Here is a 17,738-nt window from a genome sequence, read left to right on the forward strand (position 1 = left end):
CGAGGTTAATTGGTTCTGGCATCTCACCCCACACAGGTTTCGGGACAAGCTAAAGCTGATCTGGCCCCAGCTGCTGCCGTGGAGAGAGCCTGACGCCTCTCTCCTCTGCCTCTTCCCACAGCTCCCAACGTGCCACAGCGACAGCGCGGATCGCTCCGCTACCCCCACCACGACCCAAAACTTGGCAAAATTAACTCCCCTTTGGCTCGACGGCCCGACAAAGCCGCACCTCGGCGGCGGCCGCGGGGCCGCTCCCGCCTCAGGTGCGCCCGGTCGCGGCTGGCGGCGGGGCCGGGAGCGGGAGCGGAGCTGGGAGCGGGAGCGGAGCCGGGCAGCGGCGCGCCCGCCGAGCAGCGAGCGGCGCGGAGCGATGAACTCGCGCAAAGGTACCGCGCTGTGCCGGGCGGGCGGGAGCGGGGGGACTGCGCGGCCGCCGCTGCTCACGCCGGCTCCCGGCTGTTCTCTTCTCCCGGCAGTGCTGGCCCTGCAGGCCCGCAGGCGGCGGCCCAAGCAGTCCGCGGCGGCCGGCAGGAGGGACAAGCACCCGGCGGCCCACAAAAAGTGAGTATGGGGACCCCCGACCCGCCGGGACGGAGCCTCCCCCCGCGACCCCTCCGCTGTCCGCGCGTGCCCCCGCGCGGGGCTGCCGGCGCCCCGTGACCCCCGCGGGCCGTCCCGGCTGCGCGGCCCCGCGGGACGCACGGCGGCTCCCGGCAGGGCACAGCGCCCACGGGGGATGTCGCCACCGCCGCTCGGGGACCGTCCCCAGCCCGGGCTCCGGGCTCAGCATCCTTCGGGCAGGGCCGCCCGCTGCCCCGTGGGAGCGCGCCCGGCACTCCGGCCGCCGGCCCTGAGAATCCCCGGTTTGTCGGGCATCTGCCGAGCCCACGTGTTCCTCTTGGTTCTCCCTCCAGTTCTCTCATCTTTGTGGTCCCGTTTCCCAGTGCTTTCTGTTCCGAGGTTTCTTTCTGCATCATTGTCCCATCTACAGGCGGTCCTTTTTTCATCCTTCTCGGTACCATCAGAGTGTTCCCCCTTCCCAGATGTGTCTAATCGCCAACGATGCTGATACCAGTATCTCTTTGGTTTAAGTGTCTGTTAATCCTACAGATAAGAACAGAAGTTGTTCTCTGTTTTCCCCTTCTTGTCTTCTGCTAGCCCTTCATGTTCTTGTCACTGTCCAGTTGATCTTTACTCATGATACTTGCTCACTGAACCACATAGGAACATTCTTCCATCCTCTATTTACCACACTTTATTCTTTCCTAGGACACTGTGGCTTTGGACTATTTTCATTTTTTTGTCCTTGAAGGATTACATGCTTGTGTCACTAACTTTCACTGTGTTTTGTTCAGTGGAACTTTATTGGTGACTCATTAAGTTGCCAGTAGGCTCTTGTCTTTGTTTTCGTTACTTGGGGATCCAGTCTACCTGCTTTGTTCTGACAGGGAAATACGTCCTCATGTCACTCGTTCCCCTCTCCTCCTAGCTGGCTAGTCTTAGCACTGGGAAGCAGTGTCTGGTGGATGGATGGATATAGATGTGGGGGGGAGAGATGCTGCTGTGTGCTATGGCAAATGATTCAGGGGGAAGGTCTTTTTGTTACTTCTACTGGAAGAAATAATAATAATAATATATCTCTGACCGTAAAGTGTTTGGTGTGCTTTTTTCTTTTCTAGTTACAATGCATGAGTGCTTTTTTCCCATTAGGATGGGTAAAAATAACATAGATGAGGTGCTGGTATAGTGGTGATTAGACTTTGGCAGCTAAATTTTGTTCACATCCTGTTCCACTTGTGGTGTTTCCTCCAGCATTGTGTAAAAGCTGTATTATACTTTCAGTTGTTTGAATTTGGAGTTACTGCAATGGAAACAAATGTTATGTGCAAGATATGCAGTAATTGATTCCCTTGTTTCCAAAGACCTTCAGTTTGTAGTGTTACATGGATTTGTCTTTTGCCAGGTTGAAAATGGAAATAGGTTAAATTTCATTGTTGCTCTAGGTTCAGAGTTATTTTTGAAGCTTTCAGTTAAGTGTTAACCACAAGGTTGTTAATAAACTTCTATTCTTAGGTGATAGAGCATTCAATACCCTTCCTTCTTAGATGAGCGAAGTGGGATGTTTTACTGAATGAGTTTGTTAAAAGTTTGCTTTCACAGAGACTTAATAAGTTCAGAACTGGTAGTCTTTGTGTTTGCTGAAGAAACTGGCTACTGTGAAGTCAGGGTGCCCAGTCAGGAGCTGGCCATTTGCCTGGCTGAGTCGGCATTTCCAGATGCAGTGCTCCAATCTGATCAGTTGCCTTATGAAACAAGTGGTTTTGCTGTAGTTGACAAGAGCCATCTTTTCTCTTCTGCTATGTATGTTTTCTCTTCATACCACTTCTGTGCTCTGGAGATGACCTACTCTTTTTCATGCTTCTATATGAAAGCAAAACTCCTTTCAAGTTTTTAAGTCTCCTTGCAAATGGTTGAGACCCCCAAAGTAAAACCAGTATCAGACATTTTCAGTATCTCTTTGGTCCTGTTTCTAGCTTTAAATTCAACTGCTACAGCATGTTCTAGTACTTTAGAGGCATATGGTGTCTGTGATGCACATCAAATGCACAGTATCTGCAAATTAAAATGTTGATTTGAGGGGTGGAGATTCTATACGATAAGTTCCCTGTACTGAAATTATGACTTAGTTTTGAATCCAAAGCAGTTTTTCTTTTAACTGCTTCTTACAAAAACTTTTCTCTGCCAGGTCAAAGCTTTATGGAGTAACTTCCATTGTTGCTGTTAACAATGTGCTTCAAAGAGAACTGCAGGATTCCTCTTGTAAAATTGGCTAGGAGAGTTATATCGTATTGTAGCTTACTTGCAGGCTTTTGTTGGAAGAGTATTAAGGTGATGACACAAAAAAAAAAAAAAAAATTGCAGTACTATGAACAGCTTTTTGTCTGTTATGACCCTATTTGCCAAAGCAGGCTGTAAGATTGGTCCTGTAGCTGCTCAGTGTTGACCCCAAAAGTCAGTGAGAACTGGTGGAGGTGAATCTGGATTTGGTTTTTTTTTTGGTTGTGTTTTTTTTTTTTTTTTTTTTTTGGAATAGAGTAAAAAAAGAAAGAAAATGGAAGCTAAGTGTCTCATATTTTTAAGAGAAAGCACTTTGTCTTGAGTCAAGACTATACCTATAGTTACATGTAATAATAAAATTTACTTGGAATGGCTTTACTTTGAAATCAAACATCCAGGCTACTGAAACAGAGTATCTCACTGTATTATGATAAGTTAGCACTTGATTTTGGTTTTTTTCATCTGGACAAAAGATTAATCACAGTTGGTACTTTGGGTCCTCTGTGATTTATTTCTCCTTAAAGCGGAGGTCTGCATTGAGAGAGGTGTGTGAAATAGTGATTTTGACAGATGCTTGAGTCTGTTCAGAGATAAACTTGCTTACAGGCAGACAAGCCTGTTTACTGTCCTTCACTTGGTGCTAACAGACGGCCTCAGCTACATCTGCCTTTTGCATTCAGCAGAATGGTGGCTCTTTAAGTTCAGACCAGTACAGACTTCAACTGGGGTAAACTTCTACCTTGGGTATATTTTTTTGCTTGACTTTATTTCTAAGTGAATGTGACAAAACCCAAGTGAATACCCAGTTAGAGTTGTCCTCTTCAGCACGTCAATTGTACATCTTTATCCAAAGCATTTGGTAAGTAAAAAAAAAAATAAATCTAGATGATGAGCCTATGGAGAGAGGATTATGTATGCTGCATATTTTGATAGAAATATATAAATCCAAATACCAAGATTGGTTTTTGGTTTTGTTTTTAAGCAGTACTTTAGAACAGGTGATATAGACCATGGGATACTACTTTGCAGGGGTGCAGTACATCCGTGTTGGCTAATATAGGAAGTGCCAGATTTCTGCACTGTGCACTTCCAGATGTCTAACTTCTTGAACCCACAAGTATTGTACAGCTATCCAGGTTTAGGATATATACATTATTATGGAATCTTAAAAGTATAAAAGTCATGTGCTGCTTTTGTTTGTTACTGTTTCTCTACCACAGTGTTTTTCATCCTCTTTCAGTGTTTTTTTTTCTTAGAAGCAGCATCTGTTAGGTAGTTCCTGTTCCCATGAACACTGGCTGAATATTCTGGGCACTGACCAAAGGCTATGGATGTAGCTCTTGGCCCTTCTATATGAGAGTGGCCATACACTCCCACAGTCTGCAGTGGTCTTGTATCTGCCCCTCAATTTTTTTATTTTCTTCTTGGGATAATTTACTGAAGAATGTCAGAGAAGCTAATGTTAAATTTTTAAAAGCTTTTAAAGAGGAGGATTAGGAAAAATTCAGAAGAGTAGAACCCAAAGTTATGCCAATATCTGATGAAAGTGAGTAAGGTGACTTCAGTTCTCTACCGAAGAAAACTAAATGATAAAATGAAAATGTAACTATGTAGCAGTTGTGTTCGTAATTGATCCCTTCTCTTTTAGTAGTAATTGCTTTTGTTGTGATTCTACCAGACTCATATCTTTGCAATCTAGCCTATATTTTAATAATCAATACCTAATTCTGTTCAAGTTGCCTATGGGGACTCTGGGAATGGGCATTGTTTTACTGGGTTGTTTAAAAAGGAAATTAAAAATATTAATACTTGAAGAAACAAAAAATTGTCTCTCTATCTGTCATTACAGTTCCCAGTATTTGTATCTTTAAAGTACTGTTTGTATCATCCTTCATATATTTGAAGTGCTAACCCTTGCTTCCTGGTTTTTCTAGCAAGGCTTTTTGTTTTTCCCCTTCTCGACAATCCTCATCCTTGTTATCTCATTTTTCACTTTTAATCTGTTAACAGTTACAGCATATGGTAAGTGTAAGAGGGATGGTCCTATTTGATTCTGGCAGAGCTTTGATAGCAGTCTTCTTGTGTTCACTGTCTTCCCCAGTAATACACCTTTTAGGATGAACTCTGCCTTTGTAAACTATTATGTCTGGATGGATCTCTGATAATGTGCAGAGGTGGCTGGAAAAATAAGCCTAATATAATAAAGCACATGTAACAGAACAGAATTGCAGCAGTCTGCATCTGAGCCTAAGATAACCACAGAAGATTTTTTTCAATTTAAAGAAGATTTTCTGAACAAGCTTGTTGGCTGAAAAAGGTGGTGTAAATTTCAAAGTGAACCTCTGTAAAGGTACTAACTTTTTCTGCATTTCACATGTACTGTTTTTATTTTAAGTTATACATTGGAAAACCCTAGGATTAAAATAGTGTGTATGTCTAAATAATACATATTCTAGTTTTGTCCAGCAAAGCAGCTGGCAGACTTTTGACTTTTATATCGATGTCCTCCATAATGAAGTGATGTTCTGCTAAGGAAATCTTTTTGAGTGTTAATGCTAAAGGAATCTTATCTTGAGCTTCTTGGTTAAAGGCAAACTACTGAATAGACCCTGGTGAAATAATGCTTCTTGACAGTATTGGTGCCTTACTGTTTTTCCTCAACAGAAGTTAGTTAATTAAAAGTTGATAATTTGAATATAGGAGATGAAAAGAACCAAGGGCTTCAGTTGCCTTGAGCTATTATCAATGCTTAGTTTGCAGTTTTCTAAAATGGGAGTATTCCATCATTAGAGGTCAATTATATTTTCCTATCCCTAAGGAAAAAAAGTTATGTCTATACTGTTCCTGTTGCAGTGATAAAGGTCAGAGCAGTCTAGCTACGGTATATTTACCTTAAATTCCAATGTTAAAATCAGTTGTTCACTAGTTTACAAACTGTATTAAAATTGTATTGGTTTCGTATTCATGTTTCTAAAGAAAGCTCTCTTGGGACATATTTCTGCCCTTTGTACTGCTCTGCTTTTTCTAGTCTCATGTTTCACCCCAGTAATTTCTCTGTGTAATAACTGTCTGCTGCTTGTTACACTCCTGTTGTTGCTCACCTGTATGTGGTGTTATTCCTTCATCACTGACTGGGATGTAGATTTTTAAAAACATCATTAAAATCATTAAAAAATCCAAGTACTTAATAAAAATCATTAAAATACAAGTAAAAAGTCACTAAAAGAATGCAGTTAAGTGCAGCTGAGAGTTAAGTAAGGTGCTTGACTAAATATGTAATAAATAAAGCCTACTCTTTTTTTATGGCTGTTTTAATGTTTGACAGCTAATGTTTTAAGATAAATTGTGCTTCTTTATAAATGGTGTTTTACATTTATGATGATTACATGGTTCACATCATACTGTCTCATAAAAGATTATGTGCAACTGAAAACTGCTCAAAGAAGGTAGTAAAGGTGACTGAGGATATTGGGTAGCCTTATTTATGACTAGTACATTTTAGATATGTAAAGGTGATTAAGAAGCATTTTGATATGCCTAAAAAAATCATGACAGGTATAGAAAGGGAAGAAGAAATAACTTGCCTTTATTAATTACAAAACAATGGTATTCAAAGAGTGACTCCAGTGGGAAAAACCCAACCCAACTTCTTTTTGTACACTATAAGAGGCAGAACGTGGCTTTGCAATATGTTGTAGAGTCCAAGTTACAGGTGGGTTTAAGAAGGAGAAGACTGGTAACCAGAACCATCAGTAGTTTTTAAGAATGCTGTTGTCAGTGCACTGTGATTTTCCAAGCCCCTGTTTGCTGAAGATCTGTCAAGCAAATTATTCCTAATACAGAGTGATCCACTTGTGTACTCATCTCCAAGCATATGTTTCTGGCACCCAGTGGTATAATACTGGCCTAGGTATGTGTCTGACCTAAATAACTGTGGCAGCCCTTAGATTTTCAAGGCCACCTCTGTGGATCACTTGCAGCATCTGACAGTGTTCACAAGCCTGACAGGATCTGTGAGCCTGGAGCCAAACAGGGTGGCTAATGTGTGGCACTTCTGTACCCGTCTCAGGAAGGAGCTGTGAAGCCGGAGTAGCTCCTAAATCCCAGCATACAGTGAATCAGTAGAGGTGTGTTTGAGAAGAGCTTTGATGCCCAAGAACAGGAAGGTTATGATGATAGGGTGAGGAGGCTTTCCAGGGAGTGAAAAATACTGAAGGAATGGGCATGCTTGAAATGCTACTTTCCTGTAGGCTTTGATGCCATCTGCAGGTCTGAGTTTGATGCCAAAATGAGCCTGGGATTGCTTTAAAGTTGAGAATCCGAGAATTCAGATTATTTCCTCAGTTGCTGTGAACAAGTAGCTTTATTTTAAGGTTTCAGTTCTCATGCTTATGTAATAGCTCAGTAGTTCACTCACCTGTGAAGTAAGAGTCAAGATGCCTAAGGAATTTCAAGCTTATTTCAACATGCCATGTGCAAGTGTCAATCAGATGATTATAGGCCATGCTAGGCTTTGGTGTGCCAGGGATGGCCAGTAGCTTCACAACCCTTCTGCAGCATAATCAAAAGCAGCAGACTGATGGAGTTGGAAGGTGAGTGATTGAAAGGGAAGCATTGCTTTCAAGTTTCACTAACACACAGGTATCAGCATGCTGCTTGGCTGCTGCCAGGTAGCTCTGAGTTACAGAACAAACACATGGTGACTGGGTTAGAATGAGGCTGTATGGGTCATTAAATGATTTTTCTTTTTAGTGCAGCAGTCACAATTCAGCACTTTTATGAAAGAGGGAGCCCTGAGGAGATCAGAGGCTTAAGCTTTCTTTCAAGTTCCTTTTCCTGGTGTCAGAAGGCACATTATGACTGATCCCTTTTGCCAGGATTTATTCCCTGGTGAATGTTGTAAAGTGTCAGGGAAACCTGGATACAACCAGGAGCTTCATGATACTATTATGAGTTCTGGTTCAAAAGAATAAAAATCATCTTCATGGATAATAGTATCTGAAAAAGCATTTGACTTTTTTTTTTTTTTTAAGCTAGTTTATTGCTTGGGATGACCTGTTTTGTATATTAGTAAAACAGTGTCTCAGCACATGTTGATGTCCAAGTCCATTATGCTGGTCCCTAGGCATCTAATCACATTCCAGTCAAATACTCTCAGAGCATTGCCTCTCTTTTTAAAGTTAATTAGAGATTTTAGTGTTTGTTTTTTTGTTTCCCAGAAATGTTCTCTATATAGTAACTTGTAAGTTGGATTGTGTCAACAGTGTTGAGAAGATGACACACAGATTTTTGGTAGCTGCTTCCACACTGTGCATTTCATAGAGCCACTCTTTAATCAGGAATGCACAGTGCTGGGAGTTGGGAGCTTTGTGATGAGCTCAGCAATGCTGCTGTGGGCAGACACGATTTGGGCACACCAGCCAGTCAAGGCTCTTGGGGAAGCAGGATGTGAAAACACAGTGTGTGAATCTGAAGCAGACTTAAAATGTGAGATAAAGCTTTAAAGAACTACTCTGAGGCTACCACTGTATTTTACATCACCAGATACCTGTTACATAACTGCTTTGGTGTTTAGTATGGATCAGTTACTTTTAAGTGTTGCATTCTCAGTGCTAATTCTCACAGCATTTAAAAACAAGGTTGAAATTATTTATTCCAATAGACAATACCATTTTTTCTTCATTTGTCTAAAACAAGTATTATTGAGAATTGGTTAGTTTATCTAAAAATGTTGCAACAAAGACTAATTTTTTACATATTGTATAAGAAACATAGTATAGGAAATAAAATTATTTATCCTGTTCTTATAATTGAAAGGTAGTATACTTGTATTCTCTAATATTTATTTCTGAAACCAGAAAGTCAATTTCGTGTAATGAGAATAATTGTCTTGGGAATAAAGATGTTACTCTTTAAAAATGATAATTTTGATCTAATTTTGTGTTTCAAGAGTGACTCTCAGTAGCTTGTGTCTCACACGGTGCCATATCTTGTCCTAATTGTAGCATTATGAAAACTTGAGATAAAGTTTAAGTAGATCAGACTCCCTTCTCTTCCACTTGTACCTTCTCTGCAGAAGCTGCTTGTCTTAATCCTTGACTTGTGCTCTGCCGTGCCAGTGAAAACAGAGAATTTTTAATAGCTGCAACTAAAAGGAACATGAAAATAAACTACAGCTGAATACCTATATAGAAGCAAAACCACAGATTTATTTTTAAAGTTTTTCTGTTTTCATTATAGTTTTTTCTATATGTCAATGTGTGGGATTACTGTATGTGTCAGTGTCTGGTGAGTGGAATTCATTTTATAGTTAAAATTCTAGGCCTTTCTTAGTGGATTTTTCTGATATTCCGCCTTTGCAAATGATGAAAAAGGAACATGATAACTCGAGGACATGTAAAAAGGAATAAATCACTCTTCTAATTGTGTTGAATCAATCTGAATCAAACTATTTGACATATTTGCATTGTTATGCTCTTTATTGCACTTTAAAGCAATCAACATTTTTAGATAAGTATGTCAAGTAGTAAAGCCACTTTAAAAATAAAACTATGAAACTGTAAAAGAAGGTCCTTTTATGATGGTTTTAACACCAGAAAGTTGTGTCAGCAAATAATTACCTTTTCCGTTCATTTGTGAGATGTACAGATTGCTAAAAATCACTTCTTCTGATTTCTTCAATAAGTGGGAATTTTTATGGAAGACATGCATTTAAGTAGAAGAATTTGACTGAGATTTTAAATCAGAAAGTGGCATTATACATATATTGACAGTGTCTCTCTTAAATCTATACAGTATGTGTTTAATTATGGCAAAAATAATGAAAATAATGTAAGAGTTAGCAAAAACTTAAAAAAGCAAACCAGTCCTCATGGGACCTCTGTGAGTTGTATCTTAGCATCAGGACCTGATGGGCAAAGTGCAGAGAACATGCTTGTCCTGTTGGTTTATTCAGAATGTTTTTTAAGACATAGTGATGTTAATATGCAAGGGCAATGGAACTGAATATGTGCCAGCTTTTTCCTAATTACAGTTCACAGCCCGAGGTATTAAGTTGAATTGAAACTGTGCATGGTTAAATTACTGGTTAAACTCTGAACTGTGGTGCACCAGATGCTGGCATGTTTGACTTAGCAATGATTGCTGCAAAAGAGCATTATCCAGCAAGAAGAATCCAGCAAGAAGAATCTTAATTCTCAGAGCCTGCTTTTCAAACTTTTTCTCAGATTTTGTCTGTAGTGATGTATCAATGTTGATGCCATGACATTTACATTGGTAATAAAGGAGCTGCTTTAAAATAGTACTGCAGAACTAAGCAAAAGATTTTATTGCTTTTTGGTGCTTGTATCCTTAATGAATTTTTTTTCTCCACAGTTTATGTCAATTCTGCCAATATTTTATTTTTGAGAAAATATATTACGCTTCATATTTCATGGTTGATTTGCATTGGTATCGGTAATAAGTAATAGTTATGTGTGCATGTACATAAATTATTGCCTTTACATAGGAAACTTAATTTGGGAGTCTTTAAATATCATTTAAACTCAGTAGATAAAGTCCCTTTAGTCTCATAGCAGGGATGAAGTGTGTAATCTTAGTGTTCCATGAGAGGCTGAAAACCACAAAGTAGAAAAATTGGTCCACTCTCTCTTCTTTGCCCAGTTATTATCACCTTTCTTCTTGTGGTGTTCTCATCAATGAATGGCAATTATAAACAAGTGAATTAAAACAGAGTAAGCTGCCTTGTTTTGAAGATGATCTGGTTTCATTCAAACGGAGTTATTATAGATCACATGGAAATAAAACCTAATCAAGAACTAAATACGTATTCACCCCATTTCACAGGATAAAATTTAATTTTGGCTTTTATCAGCAGCAGTGAAAAGCAGGCCATATTTGCTGTCAGTAAATAGAATATACCTAGAATATCAGAATGAAGAGTCAGTGAGTGTATAGTGACATTGCCTTGTCTTAGCAGATATACAGGAATATAAAGGGGGGTGGTTGGAGAAAGGAAATAGAAGGCAGGGCAGAGCCAGAGTAAAGGGACTATTACTTCAGCAGAAGATGGAAAGACTGATGTACAATGTAGGGTTTTACTGATGGAGAAAATATGTGCATGCGCTCCATTTAATGTGAGCAGGCACCCAAAATGCTTGAATAAGTCTGTGAAAATTGGAAATGGGGACTTAGTGAGGTGAAGAGAGCATGCCTGTGTGTTTGTATGTATAAATAAAATGGCTTGCTATTTCCCCTCTAAATAACATATTGTCTTATTTACAGGATGATAAATTAATTCTGAACTCACTCTTTTCTTTATGGAGGCTGGGAAGAAGGGAATCTAATGAGTATTCCAGCTGTGTGCTTTCTCAGCCTGAAGTTCTTCACTGCTTGTCTCCCATGTTTGCAGCATGATCTGCACCCACCAGCTGCTGAGGTATTCTGTTAATGCACTTGGAGGTGTATTTCTCTGCAGGTTAAATAGCTACTAATGGATCCATCTGAATCTGCCCTTCCAAATCTTGGAGTCTCTCCTCACTGCTTTGTTGAGCCCAGGTTTCAGAGACGTTGCTAGAAAGTCTTAGAGGTCCAACAAAATAATTATTGATAGTTGAGTTACAGTGATACCAGTATTTGTTTCCAGTTGATTACAGACAAAATTATACATACCCAAACTTTGTAGTACCTGCTCTTTCCCTGGTGCCATGCCTACCCTTCTGGGATGGATAGTTTCAGTTGGGAGAAGGGAGGGATATTGCCAGTCATCAGCCTCCTGGCCCTGCTGAGAGGTCTATGAGCTTGATGTTGGTAGCTTTTTACTCCTTATTCTGAAATCCATTTGAATAATTTTTATGTGGTTCTGCAGGTTATTTCTGTGCTGCCTTGTAAATCCATGTTACAATCAATGTCAAGCCATCCAGATTTACTATATAATGGTGTATTTCACAACAGTTTGATGCTTGTTCTTTTGTTGCTTCTGTGAGTGGTTTTGCCCAGCTCCCAGGCTGCAGTTCTGCAGCCAGCAGCTGAACACTGGTGAGGTGCTTGTAGGCCCAAGTCTCTGTATCATCCTGTCACATTCTGGTCCTCTGCAGTGGTTCCATGTCTTGAACCCTTTATACTGCATTTTATTTCAACATCTTAAATATTATGTTATTATATTATGTATGTTATTTACACAGAATAATTATTATTGCTACATTAGTTCCAGATATATGTATAACAATGGGTGCTACGCTGCACAACTGTACAAGGTGAAGCAATAGCTGAAAAAGTAGGTAATAGTCCTTTGATCAGTGGGTTGTTGCTGTTCAATGATGAAACAATCTCCAGGCAGGCCAAATCTTCAGTCAGAACGTGGAAAGTCCCAAGGCTCATCTTAACACAAAGCCTGTGGCTCATTACAAACAACGGCAGCAGCATTTTTATTGGCTCCATGGCCTTGCGTAGTGTGATCCGTGGTGAGCAGCAATCACTGTTCTCTATTCAGGTAACCTGGATGCTGCCAGAGGAAGGGGTTCTTCCTGTACAATTGAAAAATTGTAAGAGGGTTAGCTTTAAGATTCCAATATAATCTGCTTTGTTTTTACAGAAAGTCTATATAATCTTAAACGGTTTTATTTTTATCCTAAATTATTTCCTTGCTGAGAACTGCAGTAGTAGCTAGTGGGAAAATCTGGGTAGTGGGAAAGTTCTCATTTGCAAATAAGCTTTGGAAAGACCTGTGAAGGTTGTATCTTGTTGAAGTACTGTCTTGAAATATTGGTGGTTTGCAGAGTAGCTTTTGTTTTTCTTTACATTTAACATGTAGTTATTCAGCACCTCATTGGAAAGCTCTTATTTCTTCTTGCAATAGAACCTTTGTACCTGCAGTCATGAAAGAAACTCTAAGGGCTTTGAGATATAAGAGGAGAGAATTATGTAGCACTGAATTGACTAAACATTGGATAAACATTTTAGCAAAATATAGTTGAAAGGGCTTGAATGCATTTTTAATGTATTACCTTCATTACAGAAATACTTAGTGTTCTGAAGTAGATCAGAAATATGGCAGCAAATAATGGAGAGATCTTTTGAGTATTTTAGAGGATGATATTTTAAGCAAAAGACCTGGTCTATGTATCTCATCAAGGTTAAGGAAAATAATATTTTTTTATTTCTTTTTTTTTTTTTCCTGATTATGACATCAGTATTGTTTTTATATAAAATATATAAAAAATGTGGAGTAATAACCAGTCTCTCTCTCTCTCTCTCTATGTGTATGTAAATATATATATATTTGTGGGCTGTGCTATAATAATACTATTGGCCTTCTTGGTCACCTGAGCTTGCACTGGTTCATGTTCAGCCACTGTCCACCAGCACCCCCAGGTCCTTTTCCACTGGGCTGCTTTCCAGCCACTCTGCCCCAAGCCTGTAGTGCTGCCTGGGGTTGTTGTGACCAAACTGTAGGACCTGGCATTGGTCTTGTTGAACCTCGTGCTGTGAAAAAAGCTTGGATGCAGAGATGCATGAAAATTATGGAGGTTTTTGAAGCAGCAAGGTAAAAAGAAAGTATTTTTTGTCCATTAGAAATAGGGATGTAGAAGCAGAAAGTATGAAAATTACTGTCTTGTCAATCAGTTTTTACTAATGCTACATGATAAATGCCAGTGCTTCCACGAGATACTGAAGATGGCTGTAGTGTGAACAAGGAGCAGGGTGATCTCTAGCTGTGGGACTATTTTCTGTGTGTGTGTTGGTGTGGATCACAGTGAGCCTGTGTGTGCCTGGCTGAGGCTGGCCAAGAAGGCCGATGGCATCCTGGCTTGCATGAGCAGCAGTGTGGCCACAGGAGCAGGGCAGGGATTGTCCCCCTGTACTCGGCACTGGTGAGGACACACCTCAAATCCTGTGTTCAGTTTTGGGCCCCTCAGTACAAGAAGGACATTGAGGGGCTGGAGAGAGTCCAGAGAAGGGCAGTGGAGCTGGGGAAGGGTCTGGAGCACAAGTCTGATGTGGAACAGCTGAGGGAGCTGGGGGTGTTCAGCCTGGAGAAAAGGGGACTCGGGTGTGACCTTATCACTCTCCACAGCTGCCCGACAGGAGGCTGGGGCCAGGGGGGTTGGCCTCTTGTCCCAGGGAACAGGTGACAGGACCAGAGGAAATGGCCTCAGGTTGCACCATGGGAGGCTTAGATTGGGTACTAGGAGAAGTTCCTTCACTGAAGGGGTGCTCAGATGGCCAAAGGAATGGACTCCCAGTGAAGTGATGGAATCGCCACCTGTGGAAGTGTTCAAAAGGCATGTGGGTGTGGCGCTTAGGGACATGGTTTAGTGCTGAACATGGTGATGTAAGTCAATGGTTCCAGTTGATGATCTTAAAGATATTTTCCAACCTAAGCAATTTTATTATTATATGAAATAGCAGTGGAAAAGCTGCGTACATACTAAGAACTTTTTGTCTAGTTTTGATTTTCTCATATAACTTAAGATCCACTTGCCAGCAGAATTAATTTGAAAGTTGTTTTCCCTTATATTAGGACTTGTTCTGCATTTTAATTTCTGTATTTAGGGTATGCAAATAATCTTGACATGAAACACAGCAGCAGACCTACATTAAACGGAGGACCAGAGAGATGGGAATTACATTCCTCTTCTCTATTTGGCGTTCAAGAAAGTGAAAAAAGTAAACTTTATACATAGATTTTTCATAGTGGTCCTTCTCCTCTGGAGTTATGTGCTTGGAGAGTTTTTCAATATTGCATTATTGCATAACATAAACCAAATGATTTTATGATGCTGTTTTATTCTGGCCATAGAAATAATTTTATTTTGGGGAGTATGTACTACCTTAGGATTAATTCTGTATGTAGTCGTTGGGGATTTCCTTTGTTTTGAGTGGAAAGCAGAATTAGATTTTTCTGTACTGGTGAAAAACCATATTTGATGGGTCTTGGGAAAATTATTGTAGATGTTGATGTTCTCCTGCTGGCTTTTATGATTATTTAATATTGTTGCAACAAGCCACTAGGTGGCAATATCAATTAAAAAATTTCCAATACATGCAGTTCAAGTTGTCATCTAAAATGGGGCACTAAGGAGTAGGTTTGATTAAAGTGAAAACATTACAGCTTGTTGTATGCAAGATTTTCTTGTTGTAGAGAGGAAGTGTTCTTCCAAAGCACTCGGTGTGGGTGATTGGTGACTGAGGACAGCTGGGTGTATTTGCTTGGATAGGGAGGAAATGTGGTTTTCTCTTTTGTGTATTTCTGCAATATTTGTTAGACATTTGCAAAGGTGAACTATTATCATGCTATTTCTTGATGAAACTTGTTTTAACCTCCAAGTTAGATTGTATCAGTGTTACCTGAGAAACAAATCCTTAATGGTGTGAACATGAAACATTTCAAACTACTTAATTTAAAATCAATATTAATTTACTTATGGCTATGGGTGAAGTAATGTAATATTTAATTGTCTGTTACAAGCAGGCACTTATTAATGGGTGTGCTGATTATATCTTCTTTGGTGTGAGTGCCATTGTACAGCACACAGGCTGGGTTTGTATGTGAGAGAGAAAACTGAAGAGACTTGCACAGCTAAGCCATACAGAAACCATATCCCATGTCACAGGGCTTGTCTTATCAGAGGTCTCTGGTCCTTTTATTTAGATATGTATATCTTTTTTCAGCATGTTTATTGAAGATGCTTTTGCTGGTGTTCCTGCTCAAGGAACTGTTCAAGCTCCTGTTTGGGTTATTACTTTGGGAATTCGTATAATGAAATTGCTGGCATGTGGTGACAGTGACATTTCTGCTTCAGTGTGGTTTTACTGGCGCTCCTGTCTGCCTGCTCCATCCTGCCTGTACCACTCCACATGCATTTTTGAAGCATCTGTGTAGTATGCTGTGCTCTTGTTAGGCTTTTTTCCTGGGTGCTTTACCTTTTTGGGGTTTATTTCCAGTGCTTTGTTCTGTCACTAATGGGCATGTCAGCATCCCTGCAGTGACCCTTGGGTAGTTTTGAGGAGGTAGTGCTGTCTATTGCTTTAATACTTAGTCTTTATTTTATTAGTACTTATAATAATTTTATCAGGCAGTCTCTAGAGGAACGAATTTATCTTGGAGTGATATTTTGCCTTTGTTCTGTTTATCTGCTGTGTATTAGGGTTTTGCAGTGACTATGCTTCTCAGTCCTTATGTCATGCAATTTCTCCTGATCCATTTGTGGTGTGGTTGATACAGCACAAGCATTCCTTCAAGTGCTGCTTTTCAAGTGGTATTGAAAATTCTTGATTTGATGGTCTTTGTGCCCAGTAAACTGTCATAGATCAGACTGGACTGCTTGTTCAAAGAGTTGTGAGTGGTGCTTCCTAAAGTCAGTGGTAGTGTTCTCATAAGTTGCTATGTCTAGTATATGAGGTGTAGGCAATTAAGGATTGTGCCATTAAGGATTTTTATTTTTTGTTTGCTTGTTTAAGTTTTTTTACTTCAGTTTCTTTTCCATTTTCTTTTTGAGGTAAGTAATTACATCGTACATGGTGGTGTTGTTGCTTTAAGGTGGTTCTCTGCATGCACTGCCTTTAAGAGTAGGTGGTTTAATCTTACTCTGTTACAGTAGACATTTAAACACTACTGGGATAAAAGGAAAATATTTCCAAAACTTTGTATTGTGGTAAGACCTATACCTGTAAAGTCTGCTGCTATTAAGGTTTTTATTAAGTTTAATAATTTATAATTTATGCACTACACTGTTAGAGGCTGTGTGAAAGTGCTTCATGGTTATGGGCTGTCTTAGGCATAGGGATCAGTAAAGCCACATCGATATTGTATCTGGGATAACTGAGCAGGGAGTGTAAATGCTGAAATTCACTTAGCAGACAAAATGAATTGGCAAGTGCAGTTAAAGGTTTTTAGACTGATCCAGAATCTAATGCTGACTTTCTTGCTGTTTTTCCTCTTCCTGGTATTCATTGTTGCATATTTCTGTAGGTGAAGTATCCTGGTTATGTTTGAGGTGGCCTGTGTTAATGCAACGTAGAAACTCGCCTGTGTTACATATAAACGAGTGTATTTTCTGTGATTGTGTCAGTTTTGAATCCTGGTGGTATTTCTTCTACCACGAAGAAACACTTGTACATCTCTTAGCTGTCCTTTTTCTCAGGATTTATTTTATCCAAAAGTGATGTTATGTCATTGCTGCTTAACAGTTTTTCTTCCAGGTGTGGCGTGTACTTTGCACAATGTGTCCATGCCCTCCTGGCATTCTTGTTCTGAGTGCTTTGCTTTCTGTGATGGTCTGGTGTCTGTGTTACCACAGGCTTACCATATCTGAGTCTTTTCAAATGGGTGTCCCTTTAATAGTTTTCTAATACTTTTCTGTGATTTTCTGCCTTAGTGTTGCTCCCTTGCCTCTTCATGCAGCTCCTGGTTCTACAGGGACAAGGACACCCATGACACAACCTGAACATTCCTTGTACTTCAGTGCCATCAGGCTTTCTTTGTTGTGGATTTTTTTTTCCTGATACTTCAATTGTACTTAATTTGAATATTTTTTTTTCTACTGACGAATCCTATTAAGAGTGAGTACTGAATGCCTTTGTTCTTGTGAAAGCTGAATTGTCTTTGACTGATTTCAGCTGGGTTAACCACTAAGCAGGTCCCTGATCACATTTATGTCTGGGAGAGCTTTTTTTCCTTTGGAAACAAGAATCCTCGAATAAGTTAAAATACCCAAAAACATAGCAAAAGCCAACAGATGGACTGCTGGAACGACCTGGCTCAGAAAGTATCCTGTCAGAACTAGTGCTCTGTAGACAGCCCTGTGCTTTCATCTAAGACGCATCAGAAAGTGGGATGCTTTGTGGGATGTCTGTTGTTTTGTCTGCCTTGCATGCTGCAAATGCTAGCTTTAATTCCT

General features: G+C 39.9%; 1 protein-coding gene across 5 annotated transcripts in view; it reads left to right on the forward strand.

Annotated features, from left to right (window-relative positions):
• Nucleotides 1-271: 271 nt before the first annotated feature.
• Nucleotides 272-17,738, forward strand: part of SRPK2 (SRSF protein kinase 2) — a 128,563-nt gene continuing 111,096 nt past the window's right edge. For all 5 annotated transcript variants that reach the window (XR_005955724.1, XM_041474677.1, XM_041474672.1 and 2 more), the window contains exons 1-2: nt 272-386; nt 477-561. Coding sequence is in view for 4 of the 5 variants with exons in the window: in XM_041474677.1 (XP_041330611.1) it covers nt 371-386; nt 477-561 (101 nt within the window). In the remaining variant the exon portion in view is untranslated. The remainder of the gene's footprint in view (nt 387-476; nt 562-17,738) is intronic.

This window comes from Pyrgilauda ruficollis, unplaced genomic scaffold (genome assembly GCF_017590135.1).
Source record: "Pyrgilauda ruficollis isolate IOZ18807 unplaced genomic scaffold, ASM1759013v1 scaffold33, whole genome shotgun sequence".
Taxonomy (NCBI): Eukaryota; Metazoa; Chordata; class Aves; order Passeriformes; family Passeridae; genus Pyrgilauda; species Pyrgilauda ruficollis.